Source organism: Fusarium sambucinum, chromosome III (assembly GCF_050947815.1).
Source record: "Fusarium sambucinum isolate potato_lamoka chromosome III, whole genome shotgun sequence".
Taxonomy (NCBI): domain Eukaryota; kingdom Fungi; phylum Ascomycota; class Sordariomycetes; order Hypocreales; family Nectriaceae; genus Fusarium; species Fusarium sambucinum.
The window spans coordinates 4,400,771-4,423,861 of record NC_139292.1 but is presented as its reverse complement, the minus strand read 5'-3'; the positions used below and the strand labels follow the sequence as shown (position 1 = coordinate 4,423,861).

The window sequence follows — 23,091 nt, the reverse complement described above, 5'->3', positions numbered from 1 at the left end:
GCAAGAAATAAATGGCTTAATGCCTGGCCCCAAGTGGCCTGAACTAACTCACCGAACCCCCTTTTTTTTCAATTAGTATCCAGCGTCCTTTTCTGTTCTACTGGAGGATTTTAGGTATGCCTACTGCCCTTGATAATGAATGTCCATCCATGTCTCTCGGTGTAAGTGGCTATCGGGCAGTTACTAAAACCCTAGGGGTACGCCTATGCGAGAGAGCCTCGACCTAGAAGCGGGGGCGGGGCACTACCGAGGACAGGACCCCACTAAGACTTCAATTCAACCTTGAATGAACACTCTAATCGGGCGAGGACCTAGCTCCAAAAGGTGGGCATAAGTACCAATGATGGGGGTCATCAAGCCCAGCCCAGCCCAGTGGGATACGACAAGTATGGCTTCAGGTCCAAGTCAGAGATGTTACGCTACAAGATAGGTAGGTACCCAAAACGACTCGACTGGAATGGGCAGAACAGAGACTGCTGGAAGCACAGCCTGAAACTGACCTACAAGTGGTGCAAGCAGAAGTACCTCAGGCAGCAGACTTTGTTGATATTCACCTGAGATGAGAATCTAAATTCGGACAGTCTTTATTAAAGGTTTACCAAGAATGTTGCAGTAACAAATGAATGAGTACTACCTATCTGTCATGTGGAGCATTTAACTTCTTCCTCTAAACTTACCAAGACAACCTAGGTACCTACCTACCTACCTATCTACAAAATCAAAAACAATTGACAGTGCTACTGCACCTTCCCAATTTGAAGTTTGCTACTTGCCCTAATCACCATTGCGCTCTTGCCTTGTAGAGCGATGCTGCGTTCTCTCAAAAACAAAGCATCCAAAGTTTGGCAGAAGAGGAAGGCGTCGAGGACAATTACAACTCCGCCTACCGAGCTTCAGACTTCTAACAGCGCCCTCGCTGAATCTGAAGTTGACGCGGAGGCTGTTATTGTTCATCACAACATCAACAACAATCGCACTGCAGGGAATGCGGCTTCGTACCAAGACAATCCCTATCCTCTACCGCCCAATTCTGTTCCCTCAACAATCTCGACGGATCTTGAACATGAGCAGCAACCTCGACGGCAACCCTCCTATCCTCTACCGCCGACATCTGTCCCTTCTACTGTGTCGACCCTATCAAATTACCAACACAGCCAAGATCATCCCGCAGCCCAGGGGCATATAGAAGACACCCTTGCTCCAGAACCAGACCCTTATACCTTGAGATACGTTCCTTACATAGACGCGAATCCTCTCAAGAACAACATGTTTGCCAGACAAGCCGGTATCTATGGACGGGTAAACCCAGATATCATGGGAGGTTTCGGAGACGAGGACGAATCCATCTGGCTTGTGGATGATGAAGAAACGGACCAAGAGCAACAGCAACACCGCAACGGTCAAACCCTCCTCACTCCAACAGAATCTACCTCCCAGTTGGCTTCCGGGTCTTCTGGCTCTCCCTCATTACACAACTCCCAAACACACCTACAACAACCAGGTCCTACTCCCGCACCCGCTCCCGCACCCTCTGCCCAGCCAGCCTTTCGCTACCAAAGACCTTCGTTCTTAGATAATGACAACGGCTTACTTTTCGGTCCACCCCATGGTATAGCCACGACCAGTGGGACCACTTCTAATCAGAATGGAGAATTAACATCACAACGGGGCTACGCTCCTGTTTCAGCATCAATCCTCGACCTAACACCTCTTGGTGTCAAGGATTTTGATACAGAACCCTTTGATGCTAGAGACCACGCAGGGTTACCCAACGAACGCCCTCCAACTACTACAGCTACTGCTGGGCCCTTGTCCTCCACTAACCCGTATGTCAATTTGTTTGAGCAGCAAGATAACGATATGACAATAGCGTATCTTCTTCAACTAGAGCAGCTCGAGGCCGACACAGCTAATGAATTCCGGTATGTGTTTCTTGCTCCTATTCATATTTTTCGCTGTCAACGATCTTCATGTTGCATGCTATTGGGGACGCCATCTCTTGAGGCTCATATCTCATGGGGGACCTCCGTGCATTTCTTCACTTTCACGAACGCGCACTGACTGCCTCGGCAAAACAGTTTTGGACAACGATATCAGCAATCTGCTGAATCAACTGATGTAATTGTTACACACCAGCGTACCGCCAGAAGTACTGTTACGGGTGACCTGGATTGTGCAGTGTGTGCGGATACCAAACATGTGGATGCTTTCCCACGTTTCTCCATCGCGGCAACATGCACGCATCCTCCAAGTACTTGCCTCGACTGCATTCAGCTATCGATAGAATCGGACCTGAATAGTAAGCTCTGGACTGAGATCAGATGCCCTGAATGTCGGGAGCTACTAGAGTATGCCGACATTCAACGTTATGCCAACAAACAGACATTCACAAAGTACGGTTATGGCGTTCATACAAACTCGTTCGAAACTGACAAGGATTAGATACGAGACCATCGCACTGCGGGCAGCCATGTCGGAGGCCGACAACTTTGTCTGGTGTACCTCTGGGTGTGGTTCAGGGCAGATTCATGAGTCCGGGTCAGCTCAACCCATTGTGACTTGCCTCCACTGCAACCATCGTTCTTGTTTCCACCACAATGTCGCTTGGCATGAGACCCTCTCTTGCGACGAATACGACAAATTGTTGGCTGATCCGGAGAACTTTCGCTCCCACCTTGAACTGGAGAATGAAAAGTGGTCCGAGGCACAGCAGTCCCAACTGGCCCAACTGGATGCCGACAGATCCATGGCTCAAAATCTCCTGAGTGAAGACCGGGCTAAGATGAAGCGACGGGAAGACCAGGTTGAGATGAAGCGACGGGAAGAACAGGCTGAGATGAGGCGACGGGAAGACCGGGCTCGTCAGGAGAGGGACCGGGCTCGTCAGGAGAGGGACCGGGCTCGTCAGGAGAGGGAGCAAGCTCAAAAGGCCGCAAAACTCGCCCGTCAAATTGCAGCCAGAAGAAAGAAAGAAGAGGCACAGAGTAATGCAACTCTTAGCCGTACCACCAAGCCCTGTGCAGGGTGCGGTTGGGCGATTGAAAAGAACAAAGGCTGGTAAGAATCAGACTCCCATCCCTTCCATTTCTGATTGATATTAACATACAAATAGCTCACACATGACATGTAAGTCCCCATACCCTTCGCGTGTTTATGTCTTGCCATACACCTGCATTTCTATGTCTATACTGCCATCGATGGTACTTCCTGACAAGGAATGTAACAACTATCTCATTATGATACTAAGAGTTGTTGTACTAGGCATCAAATGCCGTTATGAGTTTTGCTGGGCCTGTGATAAGCCATTCACTCGAGGACACAACAATTATTGCCGAGGCTAAAGTGGCTCAGTTGTGAAGCCACGAACTTGGCACAAGAGAGATATTTGATTCAGTACTGACTCATTTGGGTCACAGGTTTTAGGTGCAAGCACGAGTTCTGCTTCGAATGTGGTGCAAATCACCGAGACATCATGCGTGGTGACAATAGTATACACAAGAAGACATGTCCCCATCATCCCGATAATCTTCCAGCATAGAGCAATGGATTGACATATGACAAGATGGGTATGATGCAGGAAGGCTACCTTGGACAATGCAGTTCTGTAATGAGCCCGAACAGAAGGCCTGTTGGCTCTTAGATGTTGAAGTTCAATAGACTCAATTTCTACGCAACGTCATAGCACCGTCTATGAGAGAATAACATTGGTTGGTGACACCGTATATGATATACAACGCATTGATACTCCGAGATTGAGTGTATGCCAACATCTAAACATTCGACTGAGACACGGCTTCATCCAAAATTCAACCCTGGGTATTCAACAGGACTTTCATTACAACACCCCTCGACATAAATTAGATGGGCCCCTAAGCTGCTGTTAATTCAGCAATGCGACGCTCTAGCTCCGGAACCTGACGTAGCCGGACCTCGAGGTCCTCCTTCTCATCTTCAAGTTTGAGACGTCGATCAGCGTCAAGCTTGGTAAAGACATAATTGCCTTGGCCATCGAATTGAAGAATGTGGGAATGGTATTTCCACAGACTTCGGCGATGGCTGACCGTCATGAGAGTAACACCCAGTGACTTTGCTGTATCATACATTGCCTTTTCCGTTTCGAGAGTGACACTGCTGGTGCATTCGTCGAGGATGGCGTACTTTGGGCGGTGGTAAAAGAGACGCGCCATGGCGACACGCTGCTGGAGCCCACCTGAAAGGACATCACGCCACTCAGCCTCGGCGTCCCATCCTTCGTCGTATAATTCAGGAAGGTGTTCGAGGCCCAGAATTTTAAGGTATTCAAGGAGGTCTGCATCGGTGATACCGCGGGCACGCATCTGGCGGAGCGAGTCTGGATAGATAATTTGCTGGCGGAGAGAGCCTCGAGAAAGATATGGGCGCTGAGGGATGTAGAAGATAGCGTGAAAGGGAGGCTTGTAAACAGTGCCTCCGTAAACAGGCCAAAGGCCACCGAGAATGCGAAATAGGGATGACTTGCCGCAGCCATTGGGTCCAACAACAAGCAGGTGATCGCCGTGCTTGAGAGTGAATGACAGGGCCTTGATCAGAACGTCTCCGTTAGGAGATATGATAGGCCTGTTAGGTGATGTGGTTAGCTCTGGTTTCACGATTAAGATATTTGCCTTGCACTTACACATCAATAAAGGTGATGTCGTTGCTCTCGTGTACTGTTCCACGACCTTTGAGTACGGCCTCGTTACCTTCAATACCAGAAGAAGATACGAGCTTCTTCTCAAAGTGGCCGGCCTGGACATCGCTCATCACGTCCAGAAGAGTGGCGACTCGCGACGTGTAACCAGCCAACTCCATCACTTCCCTGTACGAGAACATGATGCGTCCAAAAGCGTCGGAGGCGGAGAGAAGCATTCGTCTGTTTGTAACGAAGGCCTCTGTTCGGTCACCCATGTTCATTGCGATGTGGCCAGGCATCTTAATAAAGACAGGGACACTACAAAGCATCAAACCAAGAGCACCCCAGAAGTACTTGATGACGAAATCTTCCATAAATCCGTGGTAGAATCGTCGCCGGAGGATGTAGTTGACGTGTTTGATGAGAGTAAAGTAACCCTTGTCTAAAGTGTCTTTCTCGGCGTTGTGGCCACCGTACAAGGCAATTTCCTCACTGTAATCGATGAGGCGAGAGTGTTGGAAACGAAACTCGCCTTCTAGTCGTGCTTCATCGGCAACGTATTTTCCAAACGGAGGAGTCAACGCTCTCATCACATTGGCTGATAACTGTACCAAAAGCGACATGAAGACAACACCTTCGCCACCGACGCTCTTGGATAAAGACCAGGTATATATAGTCTGGAAAAGGTCAGTGATACGCACACACGATGAGATTTACCGGATTTACCATATCTAACAGAGGTTTGGCTAAATTGCTGTATAGCTCAGCAAGACTATTAGAGAACTTTGATACATCAACCGCAATCAACTGATCGGGGTTCTTTATTCGATCATCTAGAGCCGAAATGCCATAGAAGGTCAGGTTGGATAGATATTTATCGTGAATATGTTGTGTGAGCCGTGATCGATACTTCAGAGATAACTCGGCTTGGTGATATGATAGCTGCATATATCATTAGCAAAAACAATGGGACGACTCGTCATGAGCAGACTGACCATGGAGTTGGTGAAGGTTGCGGGGACTGCAATCAACATCCACCATACTATACGTTTCAAGAATTCCTTCCCGTTACCCTTCACCAGAGCCTTAACTATAGCACCATCCATCTCAGCTACGCGCACACTAATGAGCGTCCTGAGAACCAAAAAGAAACTGTGGCTCATCAACAGCCTTGACTCTTTACTGCGCCATCCTGGCACAACAATCTTGAGGAGTTTTAGAAGTGACCGGAAGAACTCGCGATTTAATTCCACCTTTTTTCTTGGTGTTTCTTCGCTTCCACTCGAGGTGGTACCGCGACGAGCGGCGCGTTGAGCAGCTTCGCGCACCGATGCTGCCTTTTGCTCGGAAATGGCAAGTCGAATTCGATTGACTAGAGCAACGAACAACGTTATCCATACTGCGCGTGAGATGCGTGTGCGATTAGAGACGTAAAGGCCAGTAAGCTGAGATACAATGCCCCGGAGAGTGCGATCGCCTGGCAAGGCGAGCTTCGATTGCGAGCCCATGATAGGCGCGCAAAGAGTCTCGAGACTCTGTGACCAGACTGAAGAGGTGTGTTTTTCTACGGAGGCGTTGCTTAGGTGAGACTCGAGGACGGTCCACGGTTGCGCAGACGTTGAGATTGAGGGTGAGCCGAGGCGTATCGACGTCACGTCACAAATCGGTCAAAGACACTGTAGCGCATGGGGAAATCGCAAAGACAGGAACTTTGGGCAGAACAAAAGCGCAATTAGAGACAAATGTCTGAGAGTGATCTAGGAAGAGAAAAGGAAAGGGGACAGGTTAAGAGATGTTGCAAGGTGTAAGCTTGTTACTCTACATGGCTAAGAAGAATAAGAATGTCTTGTGCTCCATCATCAAATGCGGTTTCCCCATACAGAAAGCTTCCTCGGCCGATGAATCTGGGGCAAGTGCAAGTCTCCCCACACTTTCCCGCAGCACTCGGCATGTGATTAACACTTGACTCAGCAGCCACATGTGAATCTCACTAGCCACATTTGCTTGCGAACGCCACTTTTAATAGAATTTTTGGTCGCATTCGCGGGGCACTTTTTTTATGTATGAGTCTTTCTTTGGGTGGATAAACCCAGCATCCAATCCTTAACTTGAGTTACCAAATCTAACAGAATCTAACATCCAAACGAACCGCCAAAATGTCCGACGACGAGGGTATTTCAATATACGATGAGGTCGAGATCGAGGACATGACCTTTGACGAGGCCATGGGAGTTTACCAGTTCCCTTGCCCTTGTGGCGACAAGTTTCAGATCACCCTAGAGGACTTGCTAGATGAGCAGGACATCGCCGTCTGTCCCAGCTGCAGTCTCATGATCCGAGTTATCTTTGACCTGGTATGTTATTTGCGCCATATACCATGTGCCGTGTTTCCCCAGCTAATATTTCCTAGGACGATCTACCAAAGCCTCCCACTTCAGGCGCCTCAGGCGGGCAGGTCCCCATTACTGCCTGAGTCAACCGAAAATTACGATAGAAGAATAATACAAATTGCAGCTGCCATGTGAGGAGAAATGGTACAGCAAACTTGTACTGCGCCGCGCTGCGCCTACGACATCGTATCAGTTCCTCAAGCCAGTCGGTGAAACCTGGCACGAAGCGACACGACAGGAAATATCGGAACTTTCATTTTCGTAACGCCCTCGACCTGACTTGAGCAAAGAAATTCCTTCTTCAGTGGGACGGGAAGAAGCCGTCAGAGTGCATTTGATCCTGGTCGGCGTATGTTGTATCAGTCTCGTGTAGCCACCACTATCAGTCGACTTGCCAGGGTGACGGAACGGGAAGGATGTAAAGTTTGTCCCAGCCAAGGAAGATAAGCATATTTCACTTCTTGGTCATTCGCATGAGCCAAGGAGCCAGTATCGACTCATGATGGCCGAAATCCAATTGTCCCGGAAAGACATTTGGGACTGACTAACCGTACCAAGGCGCGGAAGTCTAGTAATATCTGGACACATAACAAAGCGGAACAAAACCCTCCAGCCGGATCTTGTTTTTGCGGCCCTGCAAATTCAGGGTTGTGGGTAAGAGTCCAGATAAGCAAGGGTGCAGAGGCTCAAGCGAGAAGGGTGGTACAACATGGCAGAACACGAAAGAGAGGCTTCACAAGACGAAAAGTTGAGTGGTGGTATGCGATTAGTATTAATATAGCTGAAGCGATCACGCTCCATTGATCTATTCTATCCTAGTCGGGACAATCGAAAACCCGATCTATCTCCATCGAAAGTTAAACGCGTACCAGCACGATTCCTCCAGAACCCTGCAAGGTTGTCTGTTACAGGGTCCTCATATCCACCAACTCTGCGAAAGTCCCATTGAGAGACATTTACAGAGCAAGGGCAACGGCGAGGACACCAGCGAGACCGCTGAGGCCAAGGGCAGCGGCGCCGTTGGAGGGCTCAGAGCCGGAACCAGAGCCGGAGCCAGAGCCGTGACCAGGCTTAGTACCGTTGGTAGCTGTGATGAACGATGTTAGTTTATGGAACGTAAATAGAGTTATCGTGAGTTGGAAGGGTGGACTAACGGGCACCGGGAGTAGCGATGGGAGTAGCAACGGGAGCCACAGGGGTCTGGGCAGCAGCCGCAACAGCGACGAAAGCGAGGACGGCAGCGGAGGCGTGCATTTTGAAGGTTGGTTTGGTTTATTGGGGTTTGCTTGAGAAAGAGGTCGAAAGAGAAGTAGGTTGGAGTTGTTTAAACGAGTGTTGGTATAGCGATTGATGATGTTGTTGAGTGGATGATGAGAATGAGGAAAGGACTGGATGAACAGGAGAGCTTCGACTCCTATATACCCATTGAGGTCGCAAGGATTGTCAGTGAATTTGTGTATTAATGAAATGCAATGTATCATGTACCGTACCGTAAGTACGTACGTAGTACGCAAGCAACCAAGGCCCCAGGGGCGGTTGCATCATCCCAACCTGCTATTGCTGTACAGTGTAGGATAGGGTGATGGGTCATGCCCCGCCCCGAGCAAGGCTCAAAGAAAGGCCCACATACACATTGTCTTTGCGTCGCACGGAACGACTCCACTGCCAGGATAATGTCGATATCACCCTACAAAAGTCATGGGCCCTCAACGAGGAAGTTGATCCGGCGTGTCAGTTACAGAAAGTTGATGGCTCCACTCTGACCTCTTTTTTCTTTAAACTTTTGTCGTTTCTATTGACGAAAATCAAGGTAATCTACAGTGCAGGGCAGGGCAAGCAGGGCGACTGAGTCAAGCCGATGGACAAGGACAATACTATGTAAACATGAACGGGTTGACGCGGCCATGGTCATGTACCGATTCAATATTCACTCAGCCAGGTCTTCAACGAGAAAACAGTTGGGATAACTAACTCCAGCCACTTTTGCTGATGCATGAGAACGTTTATGTTGCTAGATCAACCAATCGATCAGCATCCATCTGCCGCCACATGCAGGAGAATGAAAGCTTGACCTGACCTGACCTGACATGGCTTTTGATGGGTGCACACCACTACGGACGGGAACCCGATGGAAGGATGGGCTATCTTTAGTGCTGCAGACCCGATGGTTATCTTTCGTTATCAGTTACCTAGTTATCGGTTATAGACAAGGGCCTCATTCAGCTGTTGATTTTCTTGGTAGGCTTTAGTTTCAATAGCAACAGAATAAAAGTTGCGTCATAAGTAAACCAAGTTTTTCAAATATGTAATGTGCCTCTATATCTTCAAATTCCACTTACACTGTATCGTTGTAGATCTTTGGAGAAGGGAGCTAATATGGACATGTAACACATATTTAGTGGTTGGTCTTTTTAGTCTGTTTGGGGATAGTGGAGGTGGATTGCGCAAGCAAGCATTCAGATCAAGGCAAAGAAAAAAGGACGCTCGCCCAACCTTGAATACAATCTAAAAAAAGGATAAAATATTGGGGGGATCTTTAACCACTAGTATACTATAGTAAGCAATAATTAGTTGGTTATTACCACCACCGGCTGAACTAAGAAATATCCCCCAAGATGATAATTGGAGATGCCGTGGTACTGTAGACTACTGCGCAAATAGCGGCAGTCATTTTCATTGGGCGCCATGGCCCAGGATCTCTTTTGCGGCTCGGACTAATAAAGTGCAGATCTGTGTTGGAATTTTATTGTGGTTCCTGACGCGCAAGCAAAATAAAAACAGCCATGACCAGGCTGTGACCATGGCAGGACAGGATATGATACATGATACTCTGTACATGATACACACAGTACAGGAGAAAAGGAGAGAATGAAAAAACAATCATCCCCAGCCACTCAATCAATAACTTGTCGTTTCCTTGTCACATGCATTAATTATTGATTACAACACATACACATAAGCCACAAGGGGGCCTCTTATTACCCGTACATACTCTGTACTCTGTACACAATACCATGATCGATCACCTCAAGAATCCTTCCATCATGACTTGACTTGGACTGGACCCTTGTAAATATACTTTCCCTAGCAGCTTAGCTTAACCGGGCTGTTATAGTGGTTCCACGGCTTTGCAGTCCTGTTCTAATCCCTCCATTGACCCCCCGGCTCCCGTCCCTTCTCTGCCGTTTTTCTTCAGCCTCTGTTATCATTATTACCGCAGCAGGCGGACGCGTAAACAGTACATTCTATTTCCATTATCCTACCAGGTACATACTCTAAGTACACTGAGCGTCTCCCACTCTCCTTTTTACTGACCCAGATAACTCTCCATATTTTCGCATGATCAAGCTTTCGGGGCCCCTATTGCTTGTTAGATTGTTCATTGCCCCGGACACTTTCTTTAATGGGACATCATCCATATGTTACCAGGGGTTCGTTACAGAACCTCCGATGAACTGGAATGCAGACGGAAATATTCTTGTTGAAATTAATTTCATGCCCATTTCCATCCCCTGTCCCGCCGGAGAAAAGATGAAAGGAAATAAAAACAAAAATAAAAATAAACTCGGTCCTTACATTAAAAAAAAAGAATCATCTTAATAGAATTTCATTCTCATCCCTACAATGAAACAAATCAATCTATCAAAGGACGTTCCCTCGCCCCAGCCTTCGTCTCCTTTCGCCTCGCTAATGCTAATTCCCTTCCCATCCCTGCTTGATTCCCTCAACCTTGCAAACTGAATCGATCCATGATCCCGTAGAGTTCTGGAACTTTGTACTATGTAGTAAGACTTGGCTTATTACTTGGCAATCAATGAATCGTGCACTCACTGTTGTTTCTATTTCCATCTTGTCACTGTTGACGGTGACTGCGACCATAACTGAAGTGGAAATGCACAGTCAGCTCATACGCACACGCAAAAGTAGACAACCACACCTAAACACAGCCCGCAAATCAGACTGGCCCGAGCTGAACTTTGCAAGGCAGAGCAGAGCAGCTGAGGTAACCTGGGCCTCACTTTTATTAGTCTGCATAATAGAATGCGGGATGGGACTTATTGCAGATCTGTGAACACGTCCGCTTCCACATCATGGGCATTGTCCATGTCATGCCATGCCATGGCAGTCACAAATTGGGCAGGCTGGCAGGGCATAACGAAAACAAGCCTTCTATGTATAGTATAGTCTACCTGATCGGCAGCTTTTCCATTTTTAACTCAAACAAAGATCTCTTAATCCACATGCACCCACATTCCACGCAGGAACGCGCAACCTCCTCGGTCGGTCTGAGTACATCCCTACGTACGTACTTTGTCTAAACATCAAATCATAACGGCAGGGAAATATTTTATTTTCGATACAAGTATCCCCACTCAAGCCTCAACGTTCTCAAAGTAGAACGTTGGTTGGCCAGGGACAGCGTGCTCTGCAACAGGTGCTGAGATCTCAACTTGTTTATCGCCATCCGTCAGAGAAACGCCCTTTTGAGTTCCCTGCTCTACTGAGATCACTTCGCAAACAGCCAGACCTCCAGTTCGCTTCAGTCCAGGAACCATTTGCAGGAGAGTCTCCTTCTCGTCGAAAGCAAGCTTCTGCTCCAGCACCGCGCTTGCCGGCTCGCCAGCCTGGAGTCGTCTCTTGAGGTTCTGCACAAAAGGCATGGCCTTCTTCATCTCTCCCATCTTGCCAATCTTGCCGTTGAGTTCCTTGTCGTTGACTGACTTGGTCTCGGTGTTCCACATCTCCTTGAGAAGGTCAATGTACTTGGCCTGCCATGCGGGGAACTTGTCGGCGACGAAAATCGTGAGCTTCTTGGGCTTCTTGGGGTCGAATGATGTCTCCTTGCCCTTGGCCTTCTTCTTCAACTGATGACCCTCAGCCGAGTTAATGTTGGAAGCAGTGTTTCGCACGTAGTCGCGCTTCGCCGACAGGGAAGCATCAACCTCCTGGATCTCAGGGAATCGAGCGTTGTGAATAGTGCCCTCCTTCTTAAGCACCTCGAGCCAGATGTATTCGGACCAGTGAGGAGCAAAGACAGCCAGCAACAGAGTCTGCACCTCAATGTATCGGAGAACAACATCCTTGTGCATCTTGATATTGGCTGCTGCGCAGGCCTCACGATAAAAGTCACGAGCGCTTGTCAACTCATATAGACCAGCCTTGAGGGCCAGCTTGTAGTTGGTATTGACGTACTGCTCGACAGCTTCCTTTGTAACAGCATTTAGGTCGTTGATGAAAAGAGCGTCCTGGAACGAGTTGAACTCGCCAGTTCGAAGCTGGTCTTGATCCTGGACCATCTCCTCGCACCACTCCTTGAGAGTGTACAGTCGCAGGATGTTGGTATCGGCAACGTCTTCCTCAAAGTTGGCGTCATTGACACCGTCACCAGCATCAGCAAGCGCAATACGAGAAGCATCCGCTCCATACTTCTGTGTAAGATCGCGGAGAGTCATGAAGTTACCGGTACTCTTGCTCATCTTCTCGCCGTTGAGCATCAGATGACCGTTGGCTCGGATACTCCGGGGCCAGTACTCGCGAGGGAAAAGCGCAGTGTGGCAGTAGAGATGCATGCTCAGATGGTTGGGGATCTAAAATCAATGTTAACCTTTCGAACTAACAACATTGCATTTATTACTTACCAAATCCTTGCCCGACACTCGCACGTCGAGGGGATAAAAGTACTCGAACTCGCGGCGCATCTTCTCGAGAGTCTCCTTAGGGATCTTGCTGTTGAGGACCTCATCAGTCAGCTCTCCGCGGCAGAAGACGTAGTCCCAGACTTCATCCGTCATAGCCTCAGGTCCGATATTTGCCAAGCCCTTCGTCTTTCCGAAAATATCATTATGCAGGTAATGAGCGATAGTGTAGTAGGCCATGTAGATGGTTGAATCACTCAGACTCTCAACCAAAAACTGGGGATCCCAGGGCAACTTGGAACCAAGACCGAAGCTTCGGGCACAAGCCCACTGGTTCAGCCAGTTCAGCACTCCCTCAAATTGGTTCTTGGTCTCCGCTGTGTAAGTGTTCAAGCCGTTCTCGACCCAGTCGAGGGTGGTCTTCTTCCACGACTCCTCACCGTAGTCCAGGTACCACTGGTCCATCAGAGAGACAATGCAGTCATCGCCAGATCGGCTGGTGACCTTGCGCTCAGGCTCAGAGTAGGCGAAGGCCTGGCCGGCATCGATCATTTGTTGTCGAACCTTGGGCTTGGCGACCTCAACCTTCTCACCCTTGAACTCGCCGACCTTGAGAATACCCTGGTAGAAACCCTCCTTGTAAGCCAGCTCCTTAGCCTCTTCAAGCTGCTTTGTGTCCTTGGGAGAAGCAATCTTGAACTTCTTGACCAGGAAGGGGGCGCAAAGATCACCATAGCTGGGTGTCTCAATGATGGGGAAGATCTCGAGTTCAGCCCACTCCTTTGTGATGCCGTAGTAGTCGGCCTTCTTGGCCAGATCGGTTACGGTAGCGTAATCATCAGGACTGTCAGAAGGCACCGAGGTGACAACACCAGTGCCCTTGGTAGGAAGGACAGTTTCCATGGGCAGAATGCGAACTCCTTCCTTGTGAAGGGACAGGGGAGCATCAACCAGGGTGCCTACAAGATCAGCGCCACCAACCTCAGCCGTCTTCTCGATAACTCCTTCGGTAGCAAAGATGCCCTGGTAAGCCATGTTTCTCGCAGCCCGCTCAGTCATGACATAGTAGTCGGTCTCGTTGACCTTAAAGACGCCGTAGGTAATCTTGGGTCCTACAAAACAGCAAGTTTGGCCATACATCGTCTCCGGACGCAGCGTAGCAGGAACGCAGTACACCTTTGCTTGCTCAGGCAGCTTACCCTTGAGGGCCTCAGCGGCCTTGGGGGCCCACTCGAGAACCTTGAGCTTCAGAGCGGTATACTCCTGAGGGCCGGCACCTTCTCCGTCAGATCGGTCGTGGTCCATGCAGGGCTGGCCGTCCTTGATAGAATAGATAGTGTATCGCTTGCCGAACTTGATCTTGTTCAGTTCCTTAAGACGGTTCATCTGCCATCGAACAAAGGCGTCGTAGTAAGGGTTGGCATCGGTGGTGACAAAGGATCGGCGCCAGTCGATACGGCATCCAAAGTTGGTGAGATCTTCCCGGCACAGGGGAGGGAAGTGTTGGAGCCAGTGCTGAGGGTCGGCAAATTTGTGAATCTCCTCGGTAGGGATACCAATGGCTTGCATAATTTGGAACTGGTACCTGTCAAAGCGGTCAGCATAGTTTCGAACAATCCATAGAAAAAAACGCACTTCATCTTTACGGTCTTGGCCGCAGCCTTTCCCTTGGTCGCCTTGAACTTGGTGATATCTTCCTTAGCTTGGACCTTGGGGGCCTCTTCGACAACATCCTCCTCCTCCTCCTCCTTGTAGCCTGCGAAGTCTTGGCCGAACTTCTTGACCTCGTTGACGAGCTTGTCGGCACAAGCCTTGATTGGCATACCGGTGCAGTGGAATCCCATAGGGAAGAGAGTGCGCTTGCCTTGCATGCGGGCAACACCAGCGGCAAACTCGACCTTACTGACGGAAAAAGAGTGACCAGCGTGTAGAGTTCCGTTCATATAAGGATAGGCCATGCATCCAAAGAACTTGGGCTGCTGTTCCCGAAGCTCAGCGGCGGACACGGAATGAAGGGGCACCTCGCTGGTGCTGGGAGAGTCGGCTTCGAAGACATGTTGGTCCTCCCAGATCTTTTGGTATTTCTTCTCAATGGCAACGAGGGTATCTCGCTTCTCGGTCTATGAATAGTTAGGATGAGTATTTCATGAAAATCGTAGCGAGTCGAACTTACACCTTTGAGTTCCTTGGTCTTGGAGATGTGGAGAGACTCCATGACCTTGGGAACGGCATCGGTGGAAGCCATGTTCGCAAATAGACAAGACCTGCGAAAAAAAAAAAGAAATAGTTTCAGGTCAGTTTGCTTTCTTATATATCATAGAGGCATTTTGGGACGAAAATAGGCACACACACCTCGAAATCTCACTAGAAGTTTTTGAGTCACACCTTTGTAAGGAATTGAAATCGAGCTGACAAGAAGGAGGGGTGAAAATCGCGGGGCAAGTGCGTCAAGGGTGCAAAAAATATCGACACTAACTTGTACTGAATTCATACTTGTGTATTCTGTCCCCCTGTCCAGCTTAGATAGAAGAGGTTCCTGCCCGTGGAAACTGTGGCTATACTGTGGCGGTGTTGTGGCGCTCATATTGGAGAATCTCCAACTGCGACGCCATCATACGAAGCTCGATATCGGCCGAATCTTCAAGCCATTCGACTACTGAGACAGCAACAATTTAGTCACAATGTTCTCGACTCTGGTCCGACGTATGGCATCATCGTCAAAGGACAGCCTTCTCAAGAGGGCTCCTTTGACGGTCGCCAACAACCCTCACAAGGCGCGAAAGGTGTGGCCTCCCAACTTCAAGCAGCTCACCGTCCAGCAACAATTACGATTCGAGAAGAAGTACAAGCGTCGCATTATACTGGCAAGTCGAGCGCCTCGGTGGATCAAGTTTGTCAAGACTGCTCAGCTCTTGACGATTGTTGGTATGTGAAATTCTTAATGACGTTATTCTACACATCGACTAACCCAGCTCTTAGCTGCCCTGGTCTGGCTCTTCTTCTACTCCGAGTTCGAATGGTGGGGTCAGAAGTACAAGCCTTCTGAAGAGGTTCGCATTTTTAGTCGCTTTAAATCGAGCATCGCTGACCTAATCCAAGATTCGACGAAAGACGCAATATCTCTTTGGTACCGTCGATCCCGAAAAGCGATACGAACGACGAGCGGATGCGCCACCTTTTGCTCCCCCGAAAGACGAGCCCGAGTCGAAATAGTGTATTCTATGTTTGTAATATTCAAGTCTCGGAGTTTGGCGTTACTCTCGTGGAGGCATAAATGTACAGATACCTCTGTGAGCGGGTACAAGATGTACCCGACTCCGGCATACCTTTATTCCACTCATTTTGTCATGATCATTATCGTCCGGTCCAAGCGAAGTTGGCGCCCATTCCAAGTCCACTTCCCAGACCAGTAGGCCCTCTACCTTCATTGACGGGTCTCTTTGCAACTGTTCCCTGCGCTTTGACACCTGAGACAATGCGATCCAGATTTGTCTCTATAACGACACCTCCTATTATCATCTCCGATAGTGTAGAATGTAGAGTTTCGAAGTTGAATATCAGGTCCAGCTCACAGACGTTCTCAAAGAGCTTGTCGAGGGCCTCCACGTAGACTTGAATGAGGTCTATCAGTGCCAGAGGCGATTCGGTCGAGGTGGAAATAACAATAAAGTAAAGAGTCGCATAGTTGCGGTATGTTACGAGTGTAGGGACATCGTTCTGCTCTTCCGAGGAAGTGTGAGAGGTGCCGGAAGCGGCAAGCATAGGAGGGAGAGGTAGGAAGTTGCAAGATCCAGCTGGTCGGTTCGATACGAGGGTAAAGATTTCGGATATGAGGCGCTGTTGTATGCTCGTTTCCTGCCAGGGCGCATGATGAGTTTAGGACAACATGAGGGAAGAGGATAACATACCAGCTGAGTGTAGAACTTGGTCAGACGAGGCTGACCTTGGCCATTGAAGACCAGAAATGCGCTGATCATGATTGAGGACCAAGGCTTTTCATGCCTTGAGAAGAATACCTTGGCTGGTTGTAGATGAGGTGTGGGTATCGTGGTACTGTAAAGCACCTTTGGGTTGAAGCGGTCGATGGTGTGGCTTGCTTGGGCGGAAGACGGCGCGGAGCTGATGACGGGATGCGGAAGCTGCCCTGAGATACGTACTTTCTTTACCGCAGACCGCGGCGTGATTGGTCGCTTGTTGCTGCACCTCATAGCGAACCGCGGGGAGCTTGCTCTTTTGCATGCAACTTTTGATCATCAACACTCTGAATAAGAGCGATTGACCAAAACCATAAAAGCAAATACATTTCTGAGCTTAAACCAAGACTATTTCATCGGTCCTTGACTCGCACTACCCAAACAACACATTCTGATCTCATCGATCGAATTTCAAAATGTCTCGACAAATCGCATCTCAGGCTTCCCGTATGGCTTCGCAAGCCATCCGCTCGTCGACACCAGTCTGCCGCTCCAGCTTCCGTGTTGCAACTATGACTTATGCTTCACGTCTCGCCATCTACCCAAACCTTTCTCAACGCAACTTCTCTACTACCGTGTCCCGTAAGAAGGGTATCATGCCTGACACCGAGGATCCAGCCAAGCCTTTGACAGAAACTGAGCAAGCTGAGCCAAGTGCTGCTATCGCCGAGATCACCGAGCAAGAGTACCATGAAATTGCCGATGAGTACCTCGACAATATTGTTAACCGATTTGAGGAGCTTCAGGATCAGCGTGAGGATATTGACGTCGAATTTTCGGTACATATAGCTTCATAATTGCTTCCATGATGCACTAACTAACAATCTCGTACGCAGGCCGGAGTCCTCACCATCGACTGGCCCGAGAATGGCACATATGTCATCAACAAACAGCCTCCCAACAAGCAGATTTGGCTGTCATCCCCCATCTCAGGTCCCAAGCGCTACGACTGGTGCCTTCTCGGTGAGGGCCAGGACCAGAAGGAGGGCACGGCTATGGGCGACTGGATCTACACTAGAGACGGCTCTAGCTTGAGTCAGGTTATCCTCGAGGAACTTGGTGTCGATATCGCTATTCCAGGCGAGGAGTAGAGCTTCCTCCTGAATGTCGATAAGAAACCCATTAAGCATGAATGAAGATGAAAATGACAGGAGACAAGGATACAGCATCATATTTGTTAAGGCGTTGAAAGGCTTGGGTTAGCCTATTAAGGAATGAGTTTACCTCCAATGTATTATACATGTACTATCGATACGGACCTTTATCTGCGGGACTAAGAATGCCCATCTCAGATTGTATTCAAATGACATCCGTCAAATCAGCTACCTAAGCATGCGACATAAGCCCTTGCGATGCTCTTTGCTCGGTGCCTGTATAATAAAAAAGCTTACAGATCCTGCGTCCAGTTTAATGCATCCGCCAGGTTCTTCAACCCCCTGGTTGAGAATGAAATACTAGTCATGATTGTTCTTCCAACATTCGAACTCAAGGATTCATCAGACTCAGCGCAACAACGTTCCCATACTCTTATTAAGCATAGCAACCGTCATATCATAGTGATTATACGCTGTAGCCTTCGCCACTTTCATTTCATAACTTCATCCATTTCATCAGCACGTCTCATTCTAAGACTTGGCATTAAAACTCACTCTGTATATTTTAGCGGATCATATGATGAGTATCCTCTCTTCCGAAATCTCATAAGCTGAACTCGCAGCAAGTTTTTCAGAATCCTGTGCTCCATTCCCTTCTCCCTGGCTGCAGCCTCCAGAAACCAGTTGGTTCGCTTGATGCCTCTCTCATCGTAGGTGGCACCGGGCTCGCGAAAGGCTCTTCTAAGCTGATCGCGTGCCACGAAACGAGCAGGGGATGAATGTTGTACTGCTTTTAGGAGGTTTCGATACAGGCTACGGTATGCGTGTGGTATTTGAGTTGTGCTCGCCATTATGATCGAATCTGGTCTTAGCACATGAGAGGTTGAATATTGGCAATTGGTGATGGTAAGAAGTTGCACAAGGTAGACAGACCCACTTTCACTGGACAAATAAATGTCTACTAGCTAAATTGACTTCAACTTGATGGTGGAAACCAAACACAACACACCTGGAATACAAACGAAACGCACTAAAACAGTCATTTCGATCGAATGGGAAGTTTCCTTGTTGGTGATTCAACCGCTCTCTCATTATGTGTGGTATATAGGCCATGGCGTTAGCCGTCTAACTCCATGAGGATCCGGTCTAGAAATTTATCGGTCCATAGGTAGATATCAAAAGAAATGCAACAATCCTCGTCTAAAACTTAATATCACCCCAAATCGTAAATGCCTCCCTCGCTCCAACGTAATCAGTCAATTCTTTCCCTTCAAGTAACACCACTTCCTTCCGGGGCGTCATTTCGCCGTCCTTATCCAGATGTTAACACATCCGGCGTCTTGTGCGCCATCTATATGCAGATATTCGTCTATCAACTGACTTCAAGAACTTCATCAACGGTCATCACGACGACCTTCTTCCTGTTGGCCAAGGGGAGCATAACGACCTTGCGCGCTGCTGCCGCTATCGGATCGGTTTCGACCGACAACTCTTGAAAACCACCCGCCGACGCCCCGTTCATCACCACCACTCTGCATCTGGGATTTGCTGTCATCGTCGATAGTAGGAGGATCCAGAGAAAGGCCAGGGATAGCAGACGAGGGTCCGATAAGTCCACGAGACGATCCAACAGGAGATCCGCCCCTCATCAAGGAACCGGTTTCAGTGCCGTGTAACGAGGGTGTGCCAGCAACAGTACTGGCATCTCCGAAGAGCGAATCCATATCTTCCAGGCGGACACCACAAGTCTCGGGGTAAATAAAGTAGACTATTGAGATGTCAGTGATACTATCGGCATATGTTAACAGGACAACTTACCAACAACCACACTAACTACACAAAAGAAAGCATGAACGAGGTACATGCGCCACTTGATCCATTCCTGAAGAATTGGTGTCATTTCTCCTACCAGCCAGTTGGCGGCCCAGTTTGTTGCGGTCGACAAACTGGCACCCTTGGATCGAATGCTGAGAGGGAGGATCTCAGGTGGGTACAACCATGGGATAGGCCCCCATGAGTAGCCAAAAGCAGCGTTGTAGATCATAACAAACAAAACGACCAACCGCGGAGTCCACTTGATATCGAGGAATAGAAAGTAGGAGATGAGCGATAGTGAGATAGCCATGGCCGTGGCGCCAGAAAGAAGAATCTTACGTCGTCCCCAGCGATCAACCAGGTACCATGGTGGAATTGTCGACATGAGATAGGTGAGACTGTTGAAACCAGTCATGAGAACGGCATCATGACCAACCCAGCCGGCGGACTCAAAAACATAAGGCGCGTAGTAAGAAATAACGTTGATACCGTTGAGTTGGGCGAGCGCTTGAGCAGACATAGCGATGAAAACGCGAGTCTTGTATCGGCGGAACATATCCTTGTATGTGCGCTCGCCTTCTTGTCGCTGGAGAAGAACATTCATCTTGATCTCGCGGTATTCATCTCGAGCCTTCGGGTCGTGAATGTCGCCGCCGCCGTACAAGTTGGCAATGACAACCATACCCTCTTCGTCATGGTCGTTATCCAAAAGCCATCTGCGAAAATTAGCGAGCTGCTTCTAGTGATATTGGAAATGTGATTGGCATACCGAGGGGACTCGACAATGACAAGACTGCCCAGACCGAGGAGGGCTCCCATAACACATTGCAGTCCGAGAGGAATGCGCCAGGAATAGTCGCTCTCGATGTAGCCGCAGCCGTAGTCAACCCAGACAGATGTGGCGTAGCCAACGATGTTTCCTGTGAACTCGATGCAAGCCAGCTTTCCTCGATTGTGAGGAGGCGAAATCTCAGACTGGTAAACGGGCACAATAGTCGAGAGCGCACCAACGCCGAAACCAGCAATGAAACGGCCAGCCATCATCATAGGCATGGAAGTAGCCAGTGTCTGGAGTGCGCCTCCAATGAAAAAGACGCATGAACCGTAAAAAATAGTCCGTCGTCGTCCGATGATATCTCCAATGCGACCGACCATCAAGGAAGTGATGAATGCGCCAATCTCCAGGATTGCCACCATAGTACCAACATAGGCTTTTGAGGGGTGGCCGAAATAGTCCATAAAGTATGGACCGCTAGAGAATTATTAGTCGACTACATGAAAATATATTTCTATTATAGAGACCTACGTGATGATTCCAGACATGACACCCTGATCGTATCCGAAAAGGAACACACCTAGTGAAACAAAAATACTGGTGAAGTAGCTTGATCATGTTAGTACGCGACTGGACAAGATGACCAGGTTCAAGTATTCTTACATCAAGGCCTTGCCTGTGAGGCCATGGATGGATCCTGTGCGTCCTGCCATGATGGCACCGAGTATACGTTCGACACGGGAAGGGCCTGGAGGGTTAAAGTTGGGGACCTCGATAGCCTCCTTATTGATAAGGGCAGATCGGGACCGAGAAGAACGGTGGTGAGAATTTGAGTCTTGGATTCGAACTCTCTTTTGATTCCCGTGCTTGGGTTGTCGACGGTGGACGTTTGCTAGAAGCTCGTCCTCTATATCGGAACCAAGCTGCAGACGAACAGGGTCGTGCTCATCAGCGAGCTGCTCGCCGATATCACCGGTGTCGGTCCACGACGACTCGGAGCCTGAATAAGACGGGCGACGTTTAGATTTGGCGACGCCGTGATGGTGGTTGGGGTTAGTATCGTCGCTATCGTCGTCGTATTCACGATCGTGGTCGTTGCGGGACGCGAGCAATGACGTCGCTTGCGAGTCCGGGTCTTGGTGTTGGTTGTTATCAGGACGTAGGGTCCGCAGTGGAATGTTTGAGGGAAGACGTGAAGATCGTGAGGGAGGAATTTTGGGAAGATGGGGCTGTTAAGCAGCAGCGCCCTTCTGCAAAGAGAATGAAGGTAAAGGGTACAGGAAGAGAAAAAGAAAGGCCGAGAAACAACGAGGTCATCGGCACCTCGAACGGCTCAGCGAAAGACGGAGGGGAATGGGAAAGATGGGGTCGGGTGACCGGGGGTGGCCGTACGGTACCAGTATCAGGGTCTATCGGCGTCTATTGCAGGATTTAATCGGCAAAGGGTGAATAAAATCTGGCTGGTAAACAGGTAAAAACACCTAAACTACCCAGCAAAAGATAGTGATACCTGACAGAAGCGCGGGTTCGATTGGGCGTGTGGGTTCTTGGTCAGTTGAGAGAGACGCTGTATGCAGGCCTTGTTGGGACCCCTGGTTGGCGGTAGCTCAAAGTGCGTCACTCAGCAGCGTGTAATTGGGGATCAGGTACTTTGGGGTGACTTGCAATCCGAGAGCCAAGCAAGACACGACAAATACAATGCGTGTGCCGCGGTACGGGCGGATTGCGCGGAGTAATGACAGGTATTTCTGGAAACGGCACACTTGCGACAGACGATTTGCTAAATTAACAAGAGATCTTCAAAGCAAACCAGTCAGACAATTCTGTCTGTCTAAGACGGAGTCGCGACTGGGGAAAGGCTGTAGGGCAGCGCGTGGTTAGAGCTGGGCCTGGACCCGGAACTGGGGTTGTAACGGCAGACGGTAGGCAGATGACCACGATTGAGACAGGAGCTCAAGCCGACGTACAGTAGATGCAACAAGTGACAAATCCCGATAAACAGTCAGACGAGACAACGGCAGGGGCAGCGATCATGAACTGGACTGGACAGCCGACGCGGACAAAATGATCGACTTGAGGGTGAGGAAAACAGCGCAACAAGAGTAAATTGTTGATGAATGTTGAAGATAAAGAAGGAGAATTGAAGGAAATTGGTAAGAGATGAAGGGCAGCAGAATTGAACTGGACAAGTCGACAACTAAAACTCCATGGCGAGGCGAGGCAAGGGGAAGGAACGGCTTCTGGAAAATAGTATGTACGGGAAGTCACTTCTCAGGGGATGGCTTTCAGGAGGTCAGGGCAGGTACGGATAGAGTCGAGTCAAATTGGTGCATCCATGATCGAGTACCTACAGGCAGGCACTGTACTAAGGTATCTGATCTATTACTCTATCTCACGTATTAGCGAATCTGCCCTGTCTACCTAATCTGCCTTAATCTTGCTCTTGCATGATCATCAGTCAATTGACTCTCTTCGTTTTGCATTTGCGCCGGTTTCTCAGGGGTGATTCCGCCCATTTCCCATAGTCTCAAACTCTGAATTTTAACGGGCGTATTCATCTGTCTTTGGCCTTGTCGTCACCTCATAAATATTTCACATGCCCCCCAGTCTCGCCAACCCGATAAGAAAGCCCCTAGACTCCACGCTGACGGACTTGAAGCGGGCACGTCTCCACGGTTTTACAATGGGCGCTCGGGGCAAGCTTCCCGTCGTCAGTCACTTTAGTTATACTATCGTGAGTGTGGGGTGCCAGAGTG

At 49.0% G+C, this 23,091-nt stretch overlaps 9 protein-coding genes across 9 annotated transcripts; 4 read left to right on the top strand and 5 right to left on the bottom strand.

Moving 5' to 3' along the window:
• Window positions 1-807: 807 nt before the first annotated feature.
• FSST1_011655 (uncharacterized protein) lies at window positions 808-3,357 on the top strand (the record flags this gene model as incomplete). Its single annotated transcript, XM_083234807.1, has 5 exons — window positions 808-1,922; window positions 2,079-2,393; window positions 2,443-3,057; window positions 3,113-3,200; window positions 3,262-3,357. The coding sequence occupies 5 exons, from the start codon at window positions 808-810 to the stop codon at window positions 3,355-3,357; spliced, it is 2,229 nt and encodes a 742-aa protein (XP_083081351.1).
• Window positions 3,358-3,869: 512 nt separating this feature from the next.
• On the bottom strand, window positions 3,870-6,159 carry FSST1_011654 (ATP-binding cassette long-chain fatty acid transporter PXA2; the record flags this gene model as incomplete). The annotated part of the gene is made up of 4 exons (XM_083234805.1): window positions 3,870-4,596; window positions 4,655-5,328; window positions 5,378-5,593; window positions 5,647-6,159. The coding sequence occupies 4 exons, from the start codon at window positions 6,157-6,159 to the stop codon at window positions 3,870-3,872; spliced, it is 2,130 nt and encodes a 709-aa protein (XP_083081350.1).
• Window positions 6,160-6,807: 648 nt separating this feature from the next.
• Window positions 6,808-7,124, top strand: FSST1_011653 (CSL-type zinc finger protein; the record flags this gene model as incomplete). The annotated part of the gene is made up of 2 exons (XM_083234804.1): window positions 6,808-7,005; window positions 7,062-7,124. The coding sequence occupies 2 exons, from the start codon at window positions 6,808-6,810 to the stop codon at window positions 7,122-7,124; spliced, it is 261 nt and encodes an 86-aa protein (XP_083081349.1).
• An 873-nt stretch (window positions 7,125-7,997) lies between these two features.
• Window positions 7,998-8,295, bottom strand: FSST1_011652 (uncharacterized protein; the record flags this gene model as incomplete). The annotated part of the gene is made up of 2 exons (XM_083234803.1): window positions 7,998-8,128; window positions 8,196-8,295. 2 exons carry the CDS (start codon window positions 8,293-8,295, stop codon window positions 7,998-8,000), a joined length of 231 nt encoding a protein of 76 aa, XP_083081348.1.
• Window positions 8,296-11,414: 3,119 nt separating this feature from the next.
• Window positions 11,415-14,922, bottom strand: FSST1_011651 (leucine--tRNA ligase CDC60; the record flags this gene model as incomplete). Its single annotated transcript, XM_083234802.1, has 4 exons — window positions 11,415-12,629; window positions 12,681-14,262; window positions 14,313-14,797; window positions 14,851-14,922. 4 exons carry the CDS (start codon window positions 14,920-14,922, stop codon window positions 11,415-11,417), a joined length of 3,354 nt encoding a protein of 1,117 aa, XP_083081347.1.
• A 436-nt stretch (window positions 14,923-15,358) lies between these two features.
• Window positions 15,359-15,890, top strand: FSST1_011650 (uncharacterized protein; the record flags this gene model as incomplete). The annotated part of the gene is made up of 3 exons (XM_083234801.1): window positions 15,359-15,602; window positions 15,657-15,727; window positions 15,777-15,890. 3 exons carry the CDS (start codon window positions 15,359-15,361, stop codon window positions 15,888-15,890), a joined length of 429 nt encoding a protein of 142 aa, XP_083081346.1.
• A 141-nt stretch (window positions 15,891-16,031) lies between these two features.
• Window positions 16,032-16,885, bottom strand: FSST1_011649 (AP complex, mu/sigma subunit; the record flags this gene model as incomplete). The annotated part of the gene is made up of 2 exons (XM_083234800.1): window positions 16,032-16,532; window positions 16,586-16,885. The coding sequence occupies 2 exons, from the start codon at window positions 16,883-16,885 to the stop codon at window positions 16,032-16,034; spliced, it is 801 nt and encodes a 266-aa protein (XP_083081345.1).
• Window positions 16,886-17,067: 182 nt separating this feature from the next.
• FSST1_011648 (ferroxidase) lies at window positions 17,068-17,742 on the top strand (the record flags this gene model as incomplete). Its single annotated transcript, XM_083234799.1, has 2 exons — window positions 17,068-17,430; window positions 17,488-17,742. 2 exons carry the CDS (start codon window positions 17,068-17,070, stop codon window positions 17,740-17,742), a joined length of 618 nt encoding a protein of 205 aa, XP_083081344.1.
• Window positions 17,743-19,139: 1,397 nt separating this feature from the next.
• On the bottom strand, window positions 19,140-21,652 carry FSST1_011647 (uncharacterized protein; the record flags this gene model as incomplete). Its single annotated transcript, XM_083234798.1, has 6 exons — window positions 19,140-19,513; window positions 19,564-20,276; window positions 20,330-20,812; window positions 20,867-20,944; window positions 20,999-21,564; window positions 21,614-21,652. The coding sequence occupies 6 exons, from the start codon at window positions 21,650-21,652 to the stop codon at window positions 19,140-19,142; spliced, it is 2,253 nt and encodes a 750-aa protein (XP_083081343.1).
• Window positions 21,653-23,091: the final 1,439 nt, after the last annotated feature.